General features: G+C 66.8%; 1 protein-coding gene across 11 annotated transcripts in view; it reads right to left on the reverse strand.

Annotated features, from left to right (window-relative positions):
* Window positions 1-18,526, reverse strand: part of BAIAP2 (BAR/IMD domain containing adaptor protein 2) — a 35,926-nt gene that overhangs the window by 618 nt on the left and 16,782 nt on the right. For 2 of the 11 annotated variants that reach the window (XM_040989796.1, XM_040989795.1), the window contains exons 4-14: window positions 15,416-15,477; window positions 14,864-14,935; window positions 14,367-14,504; window positions 7,945-8,097; window positions 5,850-6,074; window positions 5,517-5,718; window positions 4,984-5,206; window positions 4,764-4,832; window positions 4,383-4,545; window positions 3,171-3,205; window positions 2,281-3,063 (exon numbers count right to left, since the gene is read on the reverse strand). In XM_040989796.1, the coding sequence (XP_040845730.1) occupies window positions 3,033-3,063; window positions 3,171-3,205; window positions 4,383-4,545; window positions 4,764-4,832; window positions 4,984-5,206; window positions 5,517-5,718; window positions 5,850-6,074; window positions 7,945-8,097; window positions 14,367-14,504; window positions 14,864-14,935; window positions 15,416-15,477 (1,373 nt within the window). In that variant the 3' untranslated portion in view covers window positions 2,281-3,032. Of the gene's footprint in view, window positions 1-968; window positions 2,053-2,280; window positions 3,064-3,170; window positions 3,206-4,382; window positions 4,546-4,763; window positions 4,833-4,983; window positions 5,207-5,516; window positions 5,719-5,849; window positions 6,075-7,944; window positions 8,098-14,366; window positions 14,505-14,863; window positions 14,936-15,415; window positions 15,478-18,526 lie in introns of those variants that run through there. The other 9 variants (XM_040989794.1, XM_040989802.1, XM_040989799.1 and 6 more) reach the window with 8 other exon arrangements.

The raw sequence follows: 18,526 nt of genomic DNA on the forward strand, positions 1-18,526 counted from the left end.
TGGACGCGGCTCCGCTCGGCAGACACACCCTGGGAGCCCAGGCATGCAGGACAGACACGCGGCCCCTGGCTGCACGTGGTGACATGATGGCACACACACTGGCACACACAGGGTCCCTGCCCGCCTGCCAAGGGCTCAGCTGCTGTCCCCCAGGAACCAGGCCCTGCCATGTCCGGGGTCACACCTGATGCACAAGGACTTAGAGACAAGACGAGATGGCACGTGAAGGACATGGGGTGGGGCTCCCCGGCGGGGACCGCACAGGGCGGCAGACAGGGGCGAGGGGCAGCTCTGAGGACGGCCGCACAGGTGGCTGGCGGACACGGACGCGGGTGAAGCAGCCGTGCGTTACCTGTGGCAGGTGGCTGAGGGCGCCAGCAGGGCCCAGTGGGCAGCCAGGCTGCTCTCCCACGGGCCTGCCCGTGTGTGCTCCAAGAACCAAGACACCAGCTGCAGGCGCAGGACCCCATGAGGCTGGCTCAGGCCGGGCAGCAGTGTGCCCACGGGCCAGCTTCACAGCACAGGATACACCCCTTGACGCACAGACCAGCCGGGGCGGCCGGCAGCCACTTGGCCCAGGCCCTGCCCCGTCCCTGCTGTGGAGGTGAGGGTTAGGATGGAGCAGTGCACTGAGAGCCCACGGGGAGGCTGAGACTGGCCAAGTGGGTGCCAGGGCCCTACCGCCGGCCCACCTAGCCTGGGCCCCTAGGAGAAAGGCTGGAGGGTCTCCTGCTAGGGCCCACGCCCCCCCTTCCCCGCGTGCCGGAGGGGGCCGAGGCCACCACGGTGATGGGGGGTGTTCGGGGAGGTGGCTAGGATGCTATCAGGGCTCCCGGGCCTCGGGCAGCAGACCAGCAGGGACTGCAGCTAGAAGTGCAAGCTCTGCCACGGGAGGCGCGGGGGCGCCAGTGTGAGCCTCATGCCGGGCCAGCGGACAGCGGGCCTGAAGTCCAGCCCATGTGTCCTTTGGGGGAGAGCCGTGACAGGAACGCCACCCCTCCGGGCGATAAGGGGGAGTGCTGGCCGCCACGGTGTCTCCAGAACAGACGGAGCCATGCAGGGCAGCAGCCTGGGTGCCAGGGCTCTGGGCAGAGGGCCCATGCTGCGGGGGCCTGGCCACGGTCCTAGGCAGTAGTCAGGTGCCTTGGGCAATCACGGTGCCCACACACAGCGTGCAGGTACCACTGTCAACAGGGGCACTTGCTACACAACTCCAGGACTTAGGCTGCTCCCCTCTGCAGCCCTACAGTGCTAGAACGTAAACAAAGTGGGCTTGGCACTGCCCTGCCCACTGATGCCATGAGCCCTGCTCTCGGGGCCCTGAGCACAGCCAGGCTGGGCACAGCTCCCCCTGGCACCACCAGGCCAAGGCTGGGCACAGCTCCCCCCCACACCATTGTCAGGCAAGGCCTGGGAGAACCCAGGCCAAGGCCCCAGCAAGAATGCCAGCTCAGCCATGGCCCTGCTTCTAACTCCAGGCTCATGCTTCTACAGAACCATCTAGAAGTCACACTCCAGCTCTCCAAGTCAGAGCATGTGCCCAGGATGGAGGACAGCAGTGGTCACGAGTGAGGCGTGCCGACGCTTAGCGCCTGCTCTGGGGCATCTGCCCCATGTTGGGGTCAGACGGCAACAGAGCAGAGCGGCGCCGGTGCCCACGCGGCCGCAGGAGCCAAGGCCTGCCCTGCTTGGGGCTCACCTTATGACACCCACCACGCCGGTTCAGACCCGCCCCCCACACCCGGCAGCGCACGGCTGGGGCAGAGACTAGCTCCAGGTCACCCGTGACCATGGCAGAAGCAGCCCACAGGGGCAGGAGAGGCCAGCACCACACCCAGCACAGAAGGTCCGTGAGCCCAAGGAGGATGCCCAGAAAGAAGCCCAGAGCCCAGGACCCGACAGGCTAGGCTGACCCCCAGGCTGTGCCGGGCAGCCGGGCCCCTGCACTGAGCGTGGCTGCCCCGACCCAGGCCGGGGGTGCGGCACGCAGAAAGCAGGCCACTTACTACCTCCGGGCAGGGAGCTCAGAACCTGGCCACCTCCTCCTCGGCACTGCAAGGAAACACGGCACGCGGTTAGGGCTGCCCGTGGGCAGACGGGGCCTGGCTCCGGGGCCCTGGAAGGAGGCGCCGAACCCAACTCAGTGCGATAAATAAAACTTTTATTCAAACCGTCAATCGCAGCACAGGGCACAACTCAGGTTTTTAAAAAAGGAAAAGGAAAAACGATGGGGCGCACTGTCCATTTCCTAGTCTGCTGCGGGCACGTGCCATGCTCGGCGGCACGTGCCCGCAGCCCACGCACCCTGCCTGGCCATGGCAGAAACGGCAGTGGCCCCTGCTCGCTGCCCACGGGGCGCCCTGGGCTGCAGGGCCGCGCCGGCCAGGCTGGGACAAGACAGCCACGAGCCACCATGTCCACGCGCACAGGGCACAGGAGCCACCGAGGCAGGGGCCGCCCGCTCCCTGGGCCCTAAGACACTGTCTGTGCCACGCATGACTGCCTACCCGGCAGGGCTGGGCAAACACATGGCTCCTGGCCAGCGTGGGGTCTGGGAAGACCCAGAGGGGCCCCTGTGCCAGTGCCCACTGCCCCGGCAGTCCTGGTGGAGCCATCGGGGCCAGCCCCCCCCCGCGTGGCTCTCCCCGCTTGGCCTCTGGCTGGGGCGGCGTCAGAAGCAGGCTCACACACACCAGGAGGCCATGCAGAGTTGGTGTTTTCAGGAAAAAAAACTCCTTTTCCTCCCCTTTTTTTTGAGCAGGAGAGGGAGGAGAAGTTTTTTATTTTCTTCAAATCCAAGGCCAGCTCGCGGCCTCGGGGACGGCGCGGCAATGGCAGGCGGCCGAGGCCTGGCGTGCGGGGGCGCCGGGTGCGGGCGGCAGCACCATGGACCCTGGGGCAGAGTCTGGGGTAACAACCAAAAGGCGGGGGCGGGGCAGGTGGAGAAGAAACACCCCAAGAACAAGTCGACGAGAGGGAAAGCGCTGGAGACCGTGCGGGGCGGAAGAGCTCGGGGCCGCAGCTGCCCGCCGTCACACCGTGGACACGAGTGTGCCACTGCCACTGCGGAACAAAGCACAGGGCCGTGCCAGCTGCCGGGGCCGCCCGTGCCTCCGGACCCAGACCTGGTGCCCCCACTGCGGTGCCCAAGGCGAGTCGGAGACCCTTACCTGCTCACGGACCGCGCCCCGTAGTCATCCAGACCCTATGGCAAAGACAGAACAAATCAGTGTGGGGGGCTGCCCGCAGCCCTGCCTCAGCCGCAGCCCTCACACCTCAGCCCTGCCTCAGCCGCAGCCCTCACACCTCAGCCCTGCCTCAGCCGCAGCCCTCACACCTCAGCCCTGCCTTAGCCGCAGCCCTCACACCTCAGCCCTGCCTCAGCCGCAGCCCTCACACCTCGGCCCTGCCTCAGCCGCAGCCCTGCCTCAGCCGCAGCCCTCACACCTCAGCCCTGCCTCAGCCGCAGCCCTCACACCTCAGCCCTGCCTCACACCTGCAAGGGGTGGTCCTGCCCCTTTGGGATCCAAATGAGGTTCCCAAGGAGGTGTCCCTCACCTCCCCTACATCTTTGCCCACTGCCCTCCTGTGTGGCCGCTAGGTGAGAGGCAGCAGGCTTGGCTAGGTGGCCCCCAGCCAGCCCTCAGTAGCCCTGCACGCAGGGCGCCCCAGGGGCATGGCGTGCTGCCTGGGTCCCTGTCAGGCCCTGCATGCTTGTCTGCCACAGCTTTATCTTCTACAAAAGATAAACAAAAGTGAGCCCAAGCCTGGCCACACTTGCAGCCCCTCAGCCTGCCCACACTGCCCATGCTGCTGCCTGGCACCCGGGCCAGCCAAGCCTTCCTCACAGGACCCAGAAAGCTGCTGGGGGCCCTCGGGTGCTGAGCACACGCCATGGGGTTCCCTAGGCTGTCCACCCACATGGTGGGCCCTTCTCTCCTGCTGCCTGCCTTGGCCCAGCCAGGAACAAAGCCACTGGCCTGCCCTGGTCCTAGGGCCGGGTGGATGAACCCCTGTAAGCTGTAGAGGGGCCCCATGGGCCAGCCTTTCCACTCCTGCTGGCCCAGCCAGCACTGAGGCCAGCAGTCCAGGCCCTTGGCCCTGCACAGAGCTGCAGGACCAGGTGCCAGCCACCACCTGGGCACCTGAGCCACCTCGTGGATGGATGGGGAGCTGCACAGTCCTCAGCCAAGGAGCCGCAGAAAAAGCTCCTGGCTCCTGGCTTCGGCTCAGCCCAGCTCTGGCCACTGTGGCCATCTGGGTAGGGATCCAGCAACGGACACCTCTCTCACTCTCAGCCTTTCACTTAAATAAATTAATCTTGGGGAAAAAAGCAAGAGACTCCATCTCCTCCCTCCGCCCCGCCCTGTGTGGGCACCTACCTGGGAGAAGGCTGGCATGGCCACGCTGTAGGGCCTCTGCTTGAAGGTGCCGGCTGGCTGCGCGGGGAAGGCCCGGGCCGACGTGCCGTAGTCAGGGGGCGGGAGCGCCAGGTCCTCCTTGTCCAGTAGGTTGCCCGTGCTGCTGCTCTTGCCTTGGTGCAGGCTGCAAGACGTGGTGCTCAGAGCGCCCACCCGGCCAGGGCACCGGCACCTGCCTGCCCCAGGCTGCAGCGTGGCCACCCGCCAGGCCCGGACATGCAGACGAGGGACAGGGCAGGCAGGAGGGGCCGGGTCCTCTGAGCTCTGGGTCCCAGCCTCTGGGTTCTTCCCCACCCGGCCCCTTTCACTGCCCCCTGGGTCCTGGGGGTGCAGCCAGCTCACCTCATGTGCAGCCTGTCGCTGGCATCGCTGTCCAGGACCCGCGTGTAGGAGAAAGGGAACCAGCCCCGCCTGCCGCAGAGAGGCGTCGTGAGGGCCAGGTGTGGGGGAGCAGCCCTGGGGGGCCTGGCTGCCCCTGCCCCCCCGGGGAAGGACACAGCTCCTGGGGGGCCTGGCTGCCCCTGCCCCCCCGGGAAGGACACAGCTCCTGGCTGGTACTCACATCTTGGTCTTCTCACTCTCGCCGTAGTGCCAGCCGTCGCGGGCCTCGGGCACCAGCAGGGTGATGAGGTCGCCCTCCTTGAAGCTCAGCAGCGTGCTGTTGTCGCCGGCCGCGTGGGAGAAGATGGCCTTCACCCGTGTGCGGCCGTTGCGCTCCAGGCCGGCGGCCATGGAGCTGGAGCGGGGCAGAGTCTTGTTCTCAGCTGTGGGGACAGCGTGGGCAGCTGTGGGCCCGGGGAAGCGCTGCACGCACGTGAATGCGGGGCTGACCGCACGCGGAAGGGTCTACCCCCTCAAAGATGGAGCAGCCAGCTCATGGGGCCCAAAGGTGCCGCTGCCCAGTCGCCAGGGACTGAAAGCGTGGGAGGCAGGGCTGAGGCCCTGGGGGCAATGCTGTGCACACTCGTGTGGGCACACCCATCCTCAGTGTAACAGCACAGCGCAGACACATCTGTTCACACTTCCCTGCCCAAGGCCCCCCATGGGCACACACGTGCACACAGCATGTCCCCCCCAGCGCCGCGGGGGCCTTACCGGTGGCATAGCTGTTTCTGGGGGTGACACTCTTGCGCACGGGGAGTGTGTTGGAGTAGGAGTCGCTGAGCTTGCCCTGTGACTGTGGCGGGGACAGGGACTTGGGCTGGGTGGCCTTGCGGTCAGCCCAGGGGTGGTAGTCCTCGCTCTCTGGGCCGGAGACGCCGTTCAGGACGGGCGCGCTCTCCTGGGCTGACATCCGCTGCGGGGAGGCAGGCGCCACATCGCTGGGGACCTGGGTGCGAGGCCAGCCCGGCCCCCCAACCCTCGGCAGGGGGCCTGCTGCCGGACGCCCGCCCCCACACCTGGGGTGCCCGGAGGCCAGGGACTCACCCCCACGAAGGGCGCCAGCTCGGGGGGCACAGGCAGAGGCTTGGCCCCCGGGATGGGGTCCGAGATGACCAGGCTGGACTTGGAGGCCGACAGGGCGCTGGGCAGCACGGAGCCGTTACTGCTGGCTATCTGCTGCATCAGCTGCACCGCGCGCTCCGGGATCTTGTTGGGGTCGGCACAGGCTTGCTGCCAGACTGGAAGCTTCTGAGCCAGCAGCTCCTTTCCCTGCGGTGGAGCCATGGGACGGAGAGGCGGTCAGGGAGGTGGGCAAGGCTGGGGGTCTCTCTCCTGATCCACGGGGAGCCCCTGGGGCTAATCCGGAGCTCGGCCTGCCCAGCCGCTGGGGGAGGGCTCGACCCCACACGCAGCCGGGTGGGGTCCCCTGCAGAAGCAGTCCGCCACGGGCGGAGCCTGCAGTAGAGACAGAAGGCAGCACACTGCAAGGGGCAGGCAGGACCTGGGGCCTACCCTGGCACGCCTCCAGTGGCCAGAGTGCCTGGCGCTGCCTGCGGGCTCACCACGGCCACCAGGTGGGCACAGGGTGAGGCCCAGCCGGGCTCAGGAACCTGGGTGAGCTGACTGGTCTGCACGAGGGTCCTGCACCTGCTGCAGGCACCAGCCAGATGCCAGGGAGCCGGACACCTGTCCTCCTGGCCACTCGGGCTGCAAAGTGTGCGCGGCCGTGGCCCCTGCAGGCCGAGGCAGCCCACCCCTCAGGGCCTCTCCTGCCCACCTGCCTGTGGAAGCGTGGGTGATGTGGGTTGGCAGACACTTGGATAAAGGGTCTCCGTCCCTCCACCCCAGGGGTCAGCAACTCAGAGTGCGGGATCTGCCCCTTCCTGCTTCCCAACAGTCCCATGAGCCGCTCCCACGTGGCGAGGACTGGGGAGGCTGCTGTGGAGACACCTGCTGAGACCCGGCATGGGTGACCTGGGTATCTCAGACTGGAGGCAAGAGCCAGAGTCAGGGGCCCAGCTCCAGGGCCACGCTGAGGCCAGCACCCACCCGAGGCAGTCCCTACTGCCACCAGGCCGCCACAGGAAGGAGCAGTGTCTAGCGGTGACCACCAGGGGGCAGACGCGGCCCACACCAGAGCCTCCACCGAGCTGGCAGGAGCTGCGGGCAGCCGGGCCAGGGGCCTGGTCTGAGCCTGATGGAGATGTGCCCCCTCCATGCCCGCAGGTACAATGGGCGTCGGGAGTCCCTAGGAGACACACCTGTCACCCCTGCTAGCTCTCCTCTGCCTGCCACCGCAGGCCAGGGGCACAGGGAGGCTGTGGCTGGCCGTGGTCCCACTGAGCTGCAGCCAGGAACCTGCCCCCAGCAAGCAGGTGTTTCCAGCAGTGAGAGCAGAGGGGAGGGGAGTGGGGGGTAGGGCTGTGCCCCGGGGAACACAGGTGCACCTGCCCCAGCCAGGGAGCAGGCTTGGGCAAGTCCAGGAGCCGCTCAGGGAGGGCGGGGGAGGGGCAGCGCGTGTGTGGGCGCGTGTGAGCCGGAGAGGCAGGCGTCGGCGTGTTCTGTGTCCCGAGAACTCCCCCGCGGAAGCCGCACACACTGTGGCCTCCTGGGCCACCCCACTGCCACTCAGATCCACTATGCCTGGGAAAGGTTCCAGAGTGTTCTAGGGGGCCCTCTCCAGTCCAGCCTCCTCCAGTCCTGGTGTGCAGGGAACGGGGCCCAATGAGCTGCCCGTACCCAGCACAGGGGAGAGCCTGGGCCTGGCCCGCCCCGGCCTAAAGGGGCACAGAGCCCCCTCTTCAGCAGGCTCTGAGCTCAGACCCCCCGCCCCCACAGAGGGTGAGATTCCTTCACGGCTGGGCGGGTCCTGGGACTGGTGACGGGCGAGGGGGAGCACAGGCCCCCCCCAAGGGGTCAGGAAACAGCCGAGGGTGCCCGTGGCGCCCAGGGAAAGAGCGGAGAAGGCCTGGTGGACAGCCTGGGCAGAGCAGAGGCCCGAGGGAACGGGGGCTGCCGTCTCTGGACAGGCAAGGGTCTGCTCCTCTGAATGCAGTCCTGCGTGGCTGGGCCAGGGCCGAGGAACGACCAGGAGCCCGCTGCACGCCGCCCTCGCCTGCAGCCCCCGGGCACCACGCACCTTGGAGTGGTAGGCGGCTGAGTTCTTGGCCACAGCACACTGCTTCTCCACCAGGAAGCAGAAACGCCGGCGCTCCTCGGTGAGTGCGGTCTTGTAGCCGTCCGACACGTAGCTCTCCAGCTCGCCCTGCTTGTTGCTGATGGCGTCGATGTACTGGGGGAGGGAGGAGGGGGGAGGGGGAGGGGGGGCTCAGCTCCACTCCCAGCGCCCCAGGGACCCCGAGAGCGGCGAGCAGGGCCGTACCCCACGGCCGCCCACCGCCGAGATCTGTCTGCCCGCTGTGGCCGAGGGTTCCAGGCAGGTGGACAGGGCCTGCCCCTGGTAGGCTGCAGGCCAGCGGCCCTCCTGAGCCAGGCACAGCGACTGCAGCCACTCATCACGGAGGCGGGAGATGGGCAGGCATAGCGTGCCCCCCACAGCGCGGGCAGGAGGGACACAAGGCTGGCCGTCGGCAGCTAAGGCTCTGCACCTGCCACGAGGCAGGCCTCAGCCTGGCCCCCGTTCTGAGCAGCCCAGACACAGCACTGCTGGAAACAACCCTGGTCTGGCAGGGCACAGCACAGGACTGGCAGCAGAGTGGGGCGCTCCCCACGTGCCCACCTGCCAGCCCCTCCTCCCATCCTGGCCTGGGAAGGAAGCTAAGGTGGAGGAGATGTGAGGGCTGCGGCAGGCTGAGGACCCTCCACTGGCTCGTGCATTTACTGCTCGTTGGGGCTGAGTCTCCGGTGGGGGTCACCGGTTTGAGTCTCAGCTCACCTTGTGTGTCGGTGAAGCCACAGGATCCCCATCACGCGTGCAGCAGACTCGGTTCAGGGCTGTGCCATTAGCCAAGGCAGCCCCAGCACTGGGGGCATCTGGGCAGCAAAGCCAGCAGAAGACCCCCCGAAAACCAGCTCGAGCAACCCCGACTGAGTGGTCACTATGGGACAAGCGGATGAAGCCGGATCCGGGGAGGGGCCACGCAGAGGGGCAGGTCAGGCGTGGGCAACCATCACCACGCACACAGGCTCCAGGACTCCCTGTCACCTTGGGGACTGGGGTGGCTGGGAGGCTCCACGGTCACAGGCATGACCAGGCCGCAGGGCAGACGCCCCAGGCCCCATCTCCAGCTGGTGCCCTGAGTCGGGCACACACCCCCCCGTCATTTGCAGAGTCCTTGGGGAGATGGGGCCTCCAGCAGGGCACAGGCCCGGCTCTGACTCACACTGCACCTCCAGCTGAGTTGGCGTGGGTGAGTGGCGCCCACAGAAGGAAGGGGGAGGGGAGCGGGCTGTTCCTGGGTGCCACCCACCCCGGGTGCCACCCACCCCAGGCTCAGCAGTGCAACAGGTTCCCAGCGCTGCCTCCAGGATGCTGGCTCTGCTTCCAGCTTGCTGAGCCAGCCAGGCCTTGCCCAAGACCACGGGCACCCCAGGGTCTGTGCCTGGTGGCCCCTCTCTCCCTAGCACGCCCCATCTCTTCACAGGCTCCGTTCCCACCCCACCAAGGCCACGGCCCCCACGGGCAGCCAGTTAGTGGTTCTTGGAGACGACCTGGGCTGGCACCTGCCAGCCTTGGGGTCCCCCTTCGGTCCCCATTCCGGGTGGCCCTGAGTCCTTTGTATCTGGTCACACACCTGCGCCCACGGGGCCACCTTGCCGCTGGGATCCCTCTCCCCACTGGCTTCAGCACGGTGCATGCACAGGACCCCTCCCCACCTTCAGGCTGAGAGGGCATGGGGGTACAGGCCCATCCCCTAAGGCCACAGCAAGCCCGGCCTGCGCCTGCCCGGAGGACCCTGCACCCCGACTCCTCCTCACATGGCTTCCCTGAGCAGCAACTCGGGGCCACATGAGGCTCCCGGGGGCTGGACAGGCCCAGTCCACTCCAGCTCTGGGTCCCTACGCCCTGCCCAGGCGCGAAGGGCGGCCTGGGACGCTGACCAATGATGCCCAGGCACCCATCACCTAAACGGGTTTTGCTGAACACGCCGCTCGGCATGGCGGCAGGGCCACGGGCATAAACCAGGACACAGGCCCCTGGGGGCTCCCGGCACGGCAAGGACAGTGCCTCCCGAGCGTTTCTGGGTTTGTAGGCTGCGGTGTTTCCCGAGTGGCGCGCTCCCTGGAGGCCGGCCCGGTGCTGGCCTCATTCCTGGGGCTGCTGCTCCCTTTTTCAGTCTCCACCCGCTGGGGAGGCGAGGGGCGTGTGCTCTGGGCGTGCCCAGCGGCCCCACGGCTCCCACAGTGGGCCTGGTCCACCAACTCCTGTCACCACACGGGCGCACTCCTGCTGGGCGGGACCCCTGCCACTGGGGGGGGGCATGCTGCAAGCCTCAGCTGCCACTACAGCCTCGCGGTGGCCATGGCGATGGCACGGGCCGTCCCTGCTCTGCCTGCTGCCTCCGCTGCTCCTTGCTCTGCTGGGTGCCATGGCGACGCGCCGCCGTGCTCCCACTTAGCCACCCCAGCTCTCAGCCCTGTAATCCGAGAAGACAAAAGTGCTGAGAACCGGCCTCTCCTTCGCGCCCAGCCAGCCTGTGACTCAGAGAGGGGGTGGGGCGTTCTAGAACAAACCGCCCCCTCGGAGATGGCTGCTGCAGCTTTCCCAGGCTCCTCAATCCCAGGGAGGGCGCCGAGGCTCAGCAGTCAGCACGGGGTGCCAGCGGCCACTCCCTGCAACCGGGGACCAACAGCACAACGGCCAACCAGCTGCGGTGGCCTCCAGACCCCTGCCATCGGCTGCGAGGCTGGCGTGGGCAGGCTGTGGCCCAACACTGGGGTACAGAGCTGGGAGTGGACACCCCATGCCACGGGCAGTGCTGAAGTGAATGCGAGGGGACGTCTAAGGACCCTCGGGGCTGCAGTGGTGACAGACCCCTCTTCTGTTACAGCCACTGCAGACTGAGCAGTTCCGAGGACAAGCGACACCTGATGTGTCACCACAGAGCAGGGAAGTGCAGCGCCCTGCCTGGGTCAGCAGCCCAGCGCTCCCAGTGTGGCCGGGCTGGCTGTGAGAGGCCCACTCTGCTTGCCCACCTCCGCCCACACGCCCTTGGCACCCACTGCCCACCCATGTCCACGCACATGGCCGAGGCGAGGCCCAGCTGCTCTCATGATGGCCCCGCCTGTGGGCAGGGCAGGTGGTGCAAGGCTGGAGACGTGGCCTCACGTGTGCCAAGGTGCCCCGTCCGGCCCAGGCAGGGACCTGAGCTCTGAGGAACCCAAGTGGGCAACAAGTCCATGGCTGGTGCTCAGGTGCCCAGCTGCCCCTCAAGGCAACATGCTCTACCCAAAAGGGCACTTCCTTTGTACCCATCCTGGCTTCTGCCTGCTACTGTCCACACCCTCCGCCCCTGGGGAGCTGGATGGGACCTACAGCCACCTTGAGGGGCACACTGTCCTGCACCTGCCTCTCCAGCTGCAGACACGCACGCTGGCTCTGCTCCGATCCTGGGAGGAGTGAGGGCTCAAACGGTGGGGGACCCCAGGCCTGGCTGCGGGCTCCCGGCCTGGCCCAGTCCTCACTGACGGAAGCTTCCTCTGTCCCTCACACACCCTCTGTGTCCTTGCGGGCACCCAGCAGCTCCGTCCCCTGACCTACAACTAAAATTAATTCTTCCTGGAAACCCCAAAGCCCAGAGTCAATTACAAGTGGGCCTGGAGAGCAGCGGGCTCCTGGGCAGGGGGCACGCGCCTGGTCCCCCCTGCTTGGGGCGGGGTCATCCGTGGGCACTGTGGGTGGAACCCCGTCTGTCCTCAGTCCTGCAGGGGTGAGGCTCCCTGGGGACCACAGCACCAGGGCTCTGCTACAGCCGTGGCAAGACTTCCTGCCAGTTCCCAGCCCAATTCCCACAGCTCCAGGCTGGGGCACAGTGGCTGAAGCTGGGGAAGGGGTGGGGCTGAGTGGGGGTTAAGGCTGTGTAGCCGTCAGTTCTGGGGGCAAAGCCCCCGGGGCGCCACAGGAAGGCACGGGGGGACAAGTGCTCGTCGGAGCCTGCATTGCCTGTTCCCGTCCAGGAAGGCTGAAGGGGGCCTGGGCACTGCGTGCTCTCGTCACCGCTGCCCCCAGCAAGCCAGTCTTTGGCACAGCTTGAGGTCAGCCTCCTCCCGCTCTGGCCCACTTGGGCCAGAGGGATCCCCAGGAGGGATGTGTGGGCTCAGTGTGGCCCCGGTGTGCGGATGGGAGCAAGGGGAGTCCTCAGGCCGAGTGAGGTCTTGGGTCCTTGGCTCCGTGCGCCCTGCCCGGCTCCCCACCTCTTCTTCCTGGCAGCCCAGGAAGAAGCTCAGAGCGGCCAGGTGGACATGGGGCTCCGTGGGACAGTACAAGCCATGCCCGAACACCCCCTGCTGCACGCTATGGAGAGTCCTGCCGGCCAGCTGGGACTCCATGGAAGAGGTGAGCGTCCTGTGCAGGCCAGGCCCAGCAGGCGGCTTCCGCAACCGAGACCATAGCTGGCTAGCCTAGCTGGCTTGAAGGGGCCCGCTGTGCCCACCTGCTCAGGGTGCAGAAGGCGCCAGCTACGGTAACAGTGCCCCCAGCTGGCCCGGTGGCCAGGGGACCCCACCCCCTGCCCAGGACAACAGCTTACGTCACAGCGCTGTTCCCACAAACCCAGAGGAGGCAGCGAGGGAGTCTATGGCCCTGGGGCCAACACAGCGGCCCCGACACTGCTGCCTGCTCCAGGAGCACACCCAGAATCAGGCACCCTCTCTCGCCAGGGGCACACAGGAGCCAGCCCTTCCTGAAGGGTCACCTGGGAAGGGACACCACTGCTGAACCCCGCACTCATGGGTCACGTACTGGCCCCCAAAGGCTGCTCACAGTTGGTGTTCACCACTCCTGGCCGCCTGAAGCCAATTCTGCATTAACATGCGCTCTGGGGCCCCTGCCTGCCTGAGGGACAGGGGTCTCCCGTGGAAGAGGCGTCCACAGCACTAGGGTGACCCCAATTGAAAGCTTCCGTTGCCCAGGCCATGGCCTGGAGGTGGCCCACCTTTGGGTCAATGAGCCCAGGGCCTGCCGAGGGGCTGCAGGTGCCAGGGCAGCCCGCGGGCAGCACAGGTGCAGCTGCCTCAGGCTCCTGGGGTATCAACCCTGCAGGGCCTGGTTCACAGCACACGGCCCCCTCCCACGCCCAGCACGGGGACAGCTGGGAGCAGGGCGGGAGGCACGTGGTTAGGGCTCCCTGGAGAGAGGAGCGCCAGCGGTGGTGGGCAGAGCAGGGGGTGCCAGGCTCAAGTTGTGGCCTGAACACCACTGCCCAAGTCCAAGGCCTGTCTCCTCACCCTGGCCCTGCCCTGACGTTGGGAACCCACCAACTCAGCTGATGGTTCCTCACTGGGGTGGTGGTCAGCAAGCGTGGCCACACAGCAAGGCCCGTCGACTCGAGCCTGACCCGAACCCCACAGTGCCCCACCCGGCCAGTGCTGCACTGTCCAGTCACGAGGGGTCTTCACGGCTAGGGCTGGCAGAGTGGCACAGCACATGAAGCCACTGACTGAGATGCCAGCACCCCTAAGGGCCAGTTGGAGTCCCAGCTGCTCCCCTTTCCACCCAGCTCCTTGCAAGTGCGCCTGGGAGAGCGGAGGTGACCCATGTGCCTGGGCAAACACTTGCACGGGAGATGTGGCACCAGTGGCTCCCTGGCTGCAGCTGGCTCAGCCCTGGTCACTGTGACCATTTCTGGAAAGAACCAGAGATACGAGATCTCCATCTCTCTGTAACTCTTTCAAATAAATAAAATAAAAATCTATTTAACAAGGGGACACGCCACAACCCAGGACACCACGTGGAAGAACACGTTTCCACACGGAACACGCCAGGCACGCGAGAACACCGCTATCTGCGGAGCCACACGCCGCACACGCTGCTCTCCAGTGCTGCCACGTCGCAGGTATGGCAGACACGGGTCGAGGGGTGGCTGTCACACACGGGACATCAGTACACCTGAACACAGCCCAAGTAGGAACATCCCTAACGCCACCCACAGGTCACTGTCGCAGCCACTGCGGCCCCAGGTGCAAGTGCCTTGGGTCATAGGTCACATGGGGGGCCCTGGAGGAACCGTCTGGCCTCACCACGCTCACACCCGGCTGCCCTCACCCCTCCTGCGCACACCCGGCTGCCCTCACCCCTCCTGCGCACACCCGGCTGCCCTCACCCCTCCTGCGCACACCCGGCTGCCCTCACCCCTCCTGCGCACACCCGGCTGCCCTCACCCCTCCTGTGCACACCTGGCATGTGGCAGCTCAAACACGGCAACGGGGGCGCTGGGCAAAGCTGCCCTGCCCCCGATGCGACAGTGAGTGGGGCCTGCAGTGGTCCTGGGCGTGGTGACAGTAACCCCAGGCCAGCCCTTCCACAAGCGGTCTCGGCCCCCCAGCCCAGAGCCTTCCAGCGCCTGGCAGAGGCTCCGCTCAGCAGCCTGTGCGGTGCCCTACCTGCAGCTCCTTGTCCGAGTACTTCTGCGGGTTCTTGCTGCCCTGGCTCTTCTTGCGCAGCTTCTTCAGCTCGGCCTGGCACTTGTCCAGCGCGTCCCCGCGGCTCCTCTGCTCCGTCTGGTACTTCTTCAACGCAGCCTGGCGCCGAGAGCAGCGGGCAGGGGGTGAACTGCCACGCCGTCCCCGGGCTCCCGCCTCAGCAGGCCAAGGCCCAGCCCTGCCCCCGGATGCCCCGCCAGACCCCCAGGGCTCGTGCGCCCACACAGCCTCAGTCCCAGGCCTTCTTGCCAGCGGCCGGGACAAGGACGGGCCGAGGGACCACGACAGGTGCCCCCACTCAAGGCACACGGGCCCCAGCGTGAGGGACTTGGGTCCACAGCTGCGGGCCCACGCAGGCGGGACTTGGAGGGAGCTGAAAGCCCCCGTGACTGAGGGGAAGACATGGTGGCGGGGCGGCAGGCCGCGGTGGCCGCCGGCCGCAGGGCAGGGGTACTTACGCTCAGGTACCTGGAGTCCAGTTCCACCTTCTGCTCCAGCTGTGTGAGCAGCTCGTTGTGGAAAGACTTCAGCTGCACACGGAGAGAGCAGGGGTCAGCCCCGAGGCCCGGGGCAGGCAGAGGCCACTACGCAGCGCCACGGGCTCTGGCAGGGGGCGTGAAAGAGGAGCTGCCCGTGGAGCACCCTGCCCAGCTGCCAGGTGCGCGTCAGCATGGGACGCAAGTGCTGGGTGCTGCGTGAGCCTGGCCTGCCAACAGGCTTCGTTCCTCACAGGGGACAGAAACAGCCGCCCACCGTCCTTCCCATACTGGCCCATGCTGGGGTCACTGGGACAGCTTCCCTGGGAGAGACCTCTGTGAGCCCTCAGGCCAGGATGTGTTTTGGGGGGACACCCTTTGGGCCGGCTGTCCCCAGGTAACAGTCGGGAAAGCGGGAGCGAGAAGAAGCCAGTCGGCAGGAGCTGGTTGGACCCACCCCGCCTGGCCCGCCCTCGGGGGCGGCTGACCGGACCCTCTCCGCCTGCCCAGCTGCTTCCCTGGGGCACGACTCACCATCTCCTCCAGCTGGTTCTGGATCTGCCGGTGCACCTCGGCCATCTGGAAGAGAACGTCCCCTGGGCAGGGGGAGAGGGGCCACGTCACCCGTGCTCACGCCTGCCATCCGACAAAACCAAGGGGCCACGTGGGAAGGCAAGGAGATACCACGACACTCGAGAACACCCAGGACCCCAGAGCCCCGGCACGGATGCCTGCTGCTGAGTGGGCACAGTCTCTAGGGCAAGCCTCACACTCAGCTCGCAGACCTGCCAGGGGAGGGTCCCAGAGGGAGCGGGATGCAGGTTCCAGACCCCACGGGTGATGGCATCCTGGAGTGCAGGCACCTGGCCCAGCACTGTGCACAGGTCCTGCCATGCAGCCCTGGGGGGTGGACTCCCCTAGGCTAGCGGCGCTGCCCATTGAGGAGGGCCCAGATCCAGGCTCTTGGCTGTCAAATATTTGCTGAGCAGCCTCCACAGGGCGGGTGCTGAGCTACCCTGCCTGGGCCCAGGGCAGTTGCTGTCCCCGTTCTGCGCACGCTGGGGCTGTGGCGGGGTCTTCCTGAGTGGGGAGCAGGCAGGGTAGTGCCTGACGTGGCCGTGCTGCCCAGTGCAGCTGGCTGGAAAGCAGAAGCCAGCAAGACTGTCTGGCCCAGATCTGCCTCCCCTGGATGCCGGGGTGCTGGCTGGGTCCTGGGCAGGCCCCGGCAGGGGTGGAGACCACAAGGACACCCAGGTACAACCACAGGACCAGTTACTGAGTAGAGCCCTTGCAGGCCCAGCTCTGCTGGCCAGTCCACACCCCTGCAAGGCCCAGAACTTCCTTCGGGCAGGACATGTAGGCAGCGCCAGCAGCTGCCCAGTCTGCTCAGATACCACCTGAACACTGGGGTGACCTGGAGCTGGGACAGGCAGGTGAGGGACAGGGCTGGCACCCCACTGCCATCTGTACCCAGGTTTGAGGGGCTGAGGGAAGGGGTCCGGGTCCCTGGCTGGGCAAGGACAGTGGGTGCTCAGCACCTGCCAGGGGACGCTGGAACCTCAGGAGATGCAGAGGCCCTGCGGCTGGCCCGGGGGATGCAGAGGCTGGCCCGGGGGATGCAGAGGCTGGCCCAGGGGAGGGCCCCTTGTGGCTCTTGCCTTGGGCACCAGGAAGTGCCCGGCTGGGGCTCCCAGGACAGCCACGAGTTGGCCTCGTCCACGACAGGGGAAGCAGCTCTGTCCTCCCCTCCCAACGTCCACACGGGCTCGCTGCTCACCTACCCTGCAATGGGGGGCATTTCAGGGTCCCAGTGACGTCAGGGAGGCCAGCAGTTCCGCCCACCACCCCAGACCTGCGCCCCCAATGTCATGGTCACGCTGCCCCCACATGCTCCACACAGAACACACTGAGGCCTGGCTGAAAACGCATGGAGGCTTCCACCCGTGAAACTCTGGGCAGGGCTGGCGATCACCCCTGCCTGCCCGGAGCCCTGAGCGTGTGCGTACCATGCAGGAAGCATGTGGTGGCTGCAGCTGCCAAGGCTGCGGGGGGGCCTGGGACTGCACCCCAGCTCCACTTCTAACCCAGCTTTCTGGGAACAGCAGCGATGGCCCTGGCTGTGGGAGTCTTCAGGCACGCAGCCCAGCATCCCTGATGCCCACATGAAAATAAACACAGACCTGGTGTCTAGTCCAGCTAATCCAGGGGCATGGCTCCTGCAGGAGGCCACCCTGGGACCATGCCAGGGCTGTAGGGGCATGGCTCCTGCAGGGGGCCGCCCTGGGACCATGCCAGGGCTGTAGGGCACAGCCGTGACACACCCAGGCAGTGCAGGTGGACCTGTGTGGGGAGTCCTCGCCACGGGTCAGCAAGGGGTGGGCGCGACACACCCTGGCACGCCCAGGGCTGAGTCAGGGGCCGGGCAGCAGCCCAGGGAGGGTCTTTCCTGGGGAACGGGACACCAGGTGTCCCTGGGATGAGTCAGGAGGCCACAGAAAGGTCACTGGGAGGAACCTAGGCGGCCCCTGCTCGACCCCAGTTCTGGAGACTTCTCTCCTCTGGGTGATGTCCCTGGGCCTCCCAGGGAAGCTGCAGTGGCCAGGGCAGGATGGGCACACACACAGGACAGCACAGTGCAGTTACCAACACCCTTGCCTCATGACCAGCCCAGACAGGAGCCAGCATCCTGCCGCACACTTTGGGGAGACCAATGGGATGTTGGTCACTGCAGGGTCCAGCAAGGACAGAAGGCTGGGCCCCAACTGGCACAGGCCGAGTGGGCCTGTCTACCCTCTCCTCCTTGGCTCCAAGGTGCAGGATGGAAGCCCAAGGGCTCTTAGTAGACCTGTGGCACCTGCTTGGGTCCGATGGTGCTCCTGCACAGAGCCTACGCACACGGCTGGCTGCAGCCACCCTGACAGCCACCTGCCTCCCACAGCCCTCCCGGGCAGCTCCATCCAGCCTGGGGGACACGCAGGAGGCCCAGAGCCGAGCCGGAAGCAGGTTCACAGCCCCATCTGCCTCCTCCCTCTTCTCTCCTCTTCCCCAGGACACTCCCACCTGTGTCAGCCACTTCCCCTCCTCCAGGGCCTGCCCAGCTGCCACCGGGCTCCCGCCTGTACAGACAGGGAGACCCGTGGTGAGGGTCTCCTCTCCAAGCCTCCCACTCCCCCTGCACACAGGTCCCAGCCCCCACTCCAGGCGTGGGCAGCAGGAGCTCCTCTTGGACCCAAGAGCAAAGCGTCCACATCACAGCACTGGTTCAAGTCCTGGCTGTGCCACTTCCCCTCCAGCTCCCTGCTGAGGGCCTGGAAAGCAGCGGAGGACTGCCCGGGGGCTGGCCCTGCACCCACATGGGAGACGCACTGAAGCTTCTGGCTTTCCTGTGCCCTCTCCTGCTCAGGCACTGGCCTGGGGGTTGGAGCAGCTGGATGCTTGTGACCCACTGCGCCCTCCCTGCCCTGGGCTGGCCCCTCCCCAGCAGCCTGGCTGACCCAGCGCAGCCCCCAGTTCCGTGGAGCCAGTGGCAGCAGCCTCTTCCGGCCCTGGCCACTCCCCAACTCTTCCTCAGGGTTTTTGAAGGATTTATTCTTCTAAAAGTTGGGGGACAGAGTCTGGACACTGTCCATCTCTGAGTCCATTCCC

This window comes from Ochotona curzoniae, unplaced genomic scaffold, assembly GCF_017591425.1.
Source record: "Ochotona curzoniae isolate NIBS_2020 unplaced genomic scaffold, NIBS_Ocur_1.0 contig_523, whole genome shotgun sequence".
Classification (NCBI taxonomy): domain Eukaryota; kingdom Metazoa; phylum Chordata; class Mammalia; order Lagomorpha; family Ochotonidae; genus Ochotona; species Ochotona curzoniae.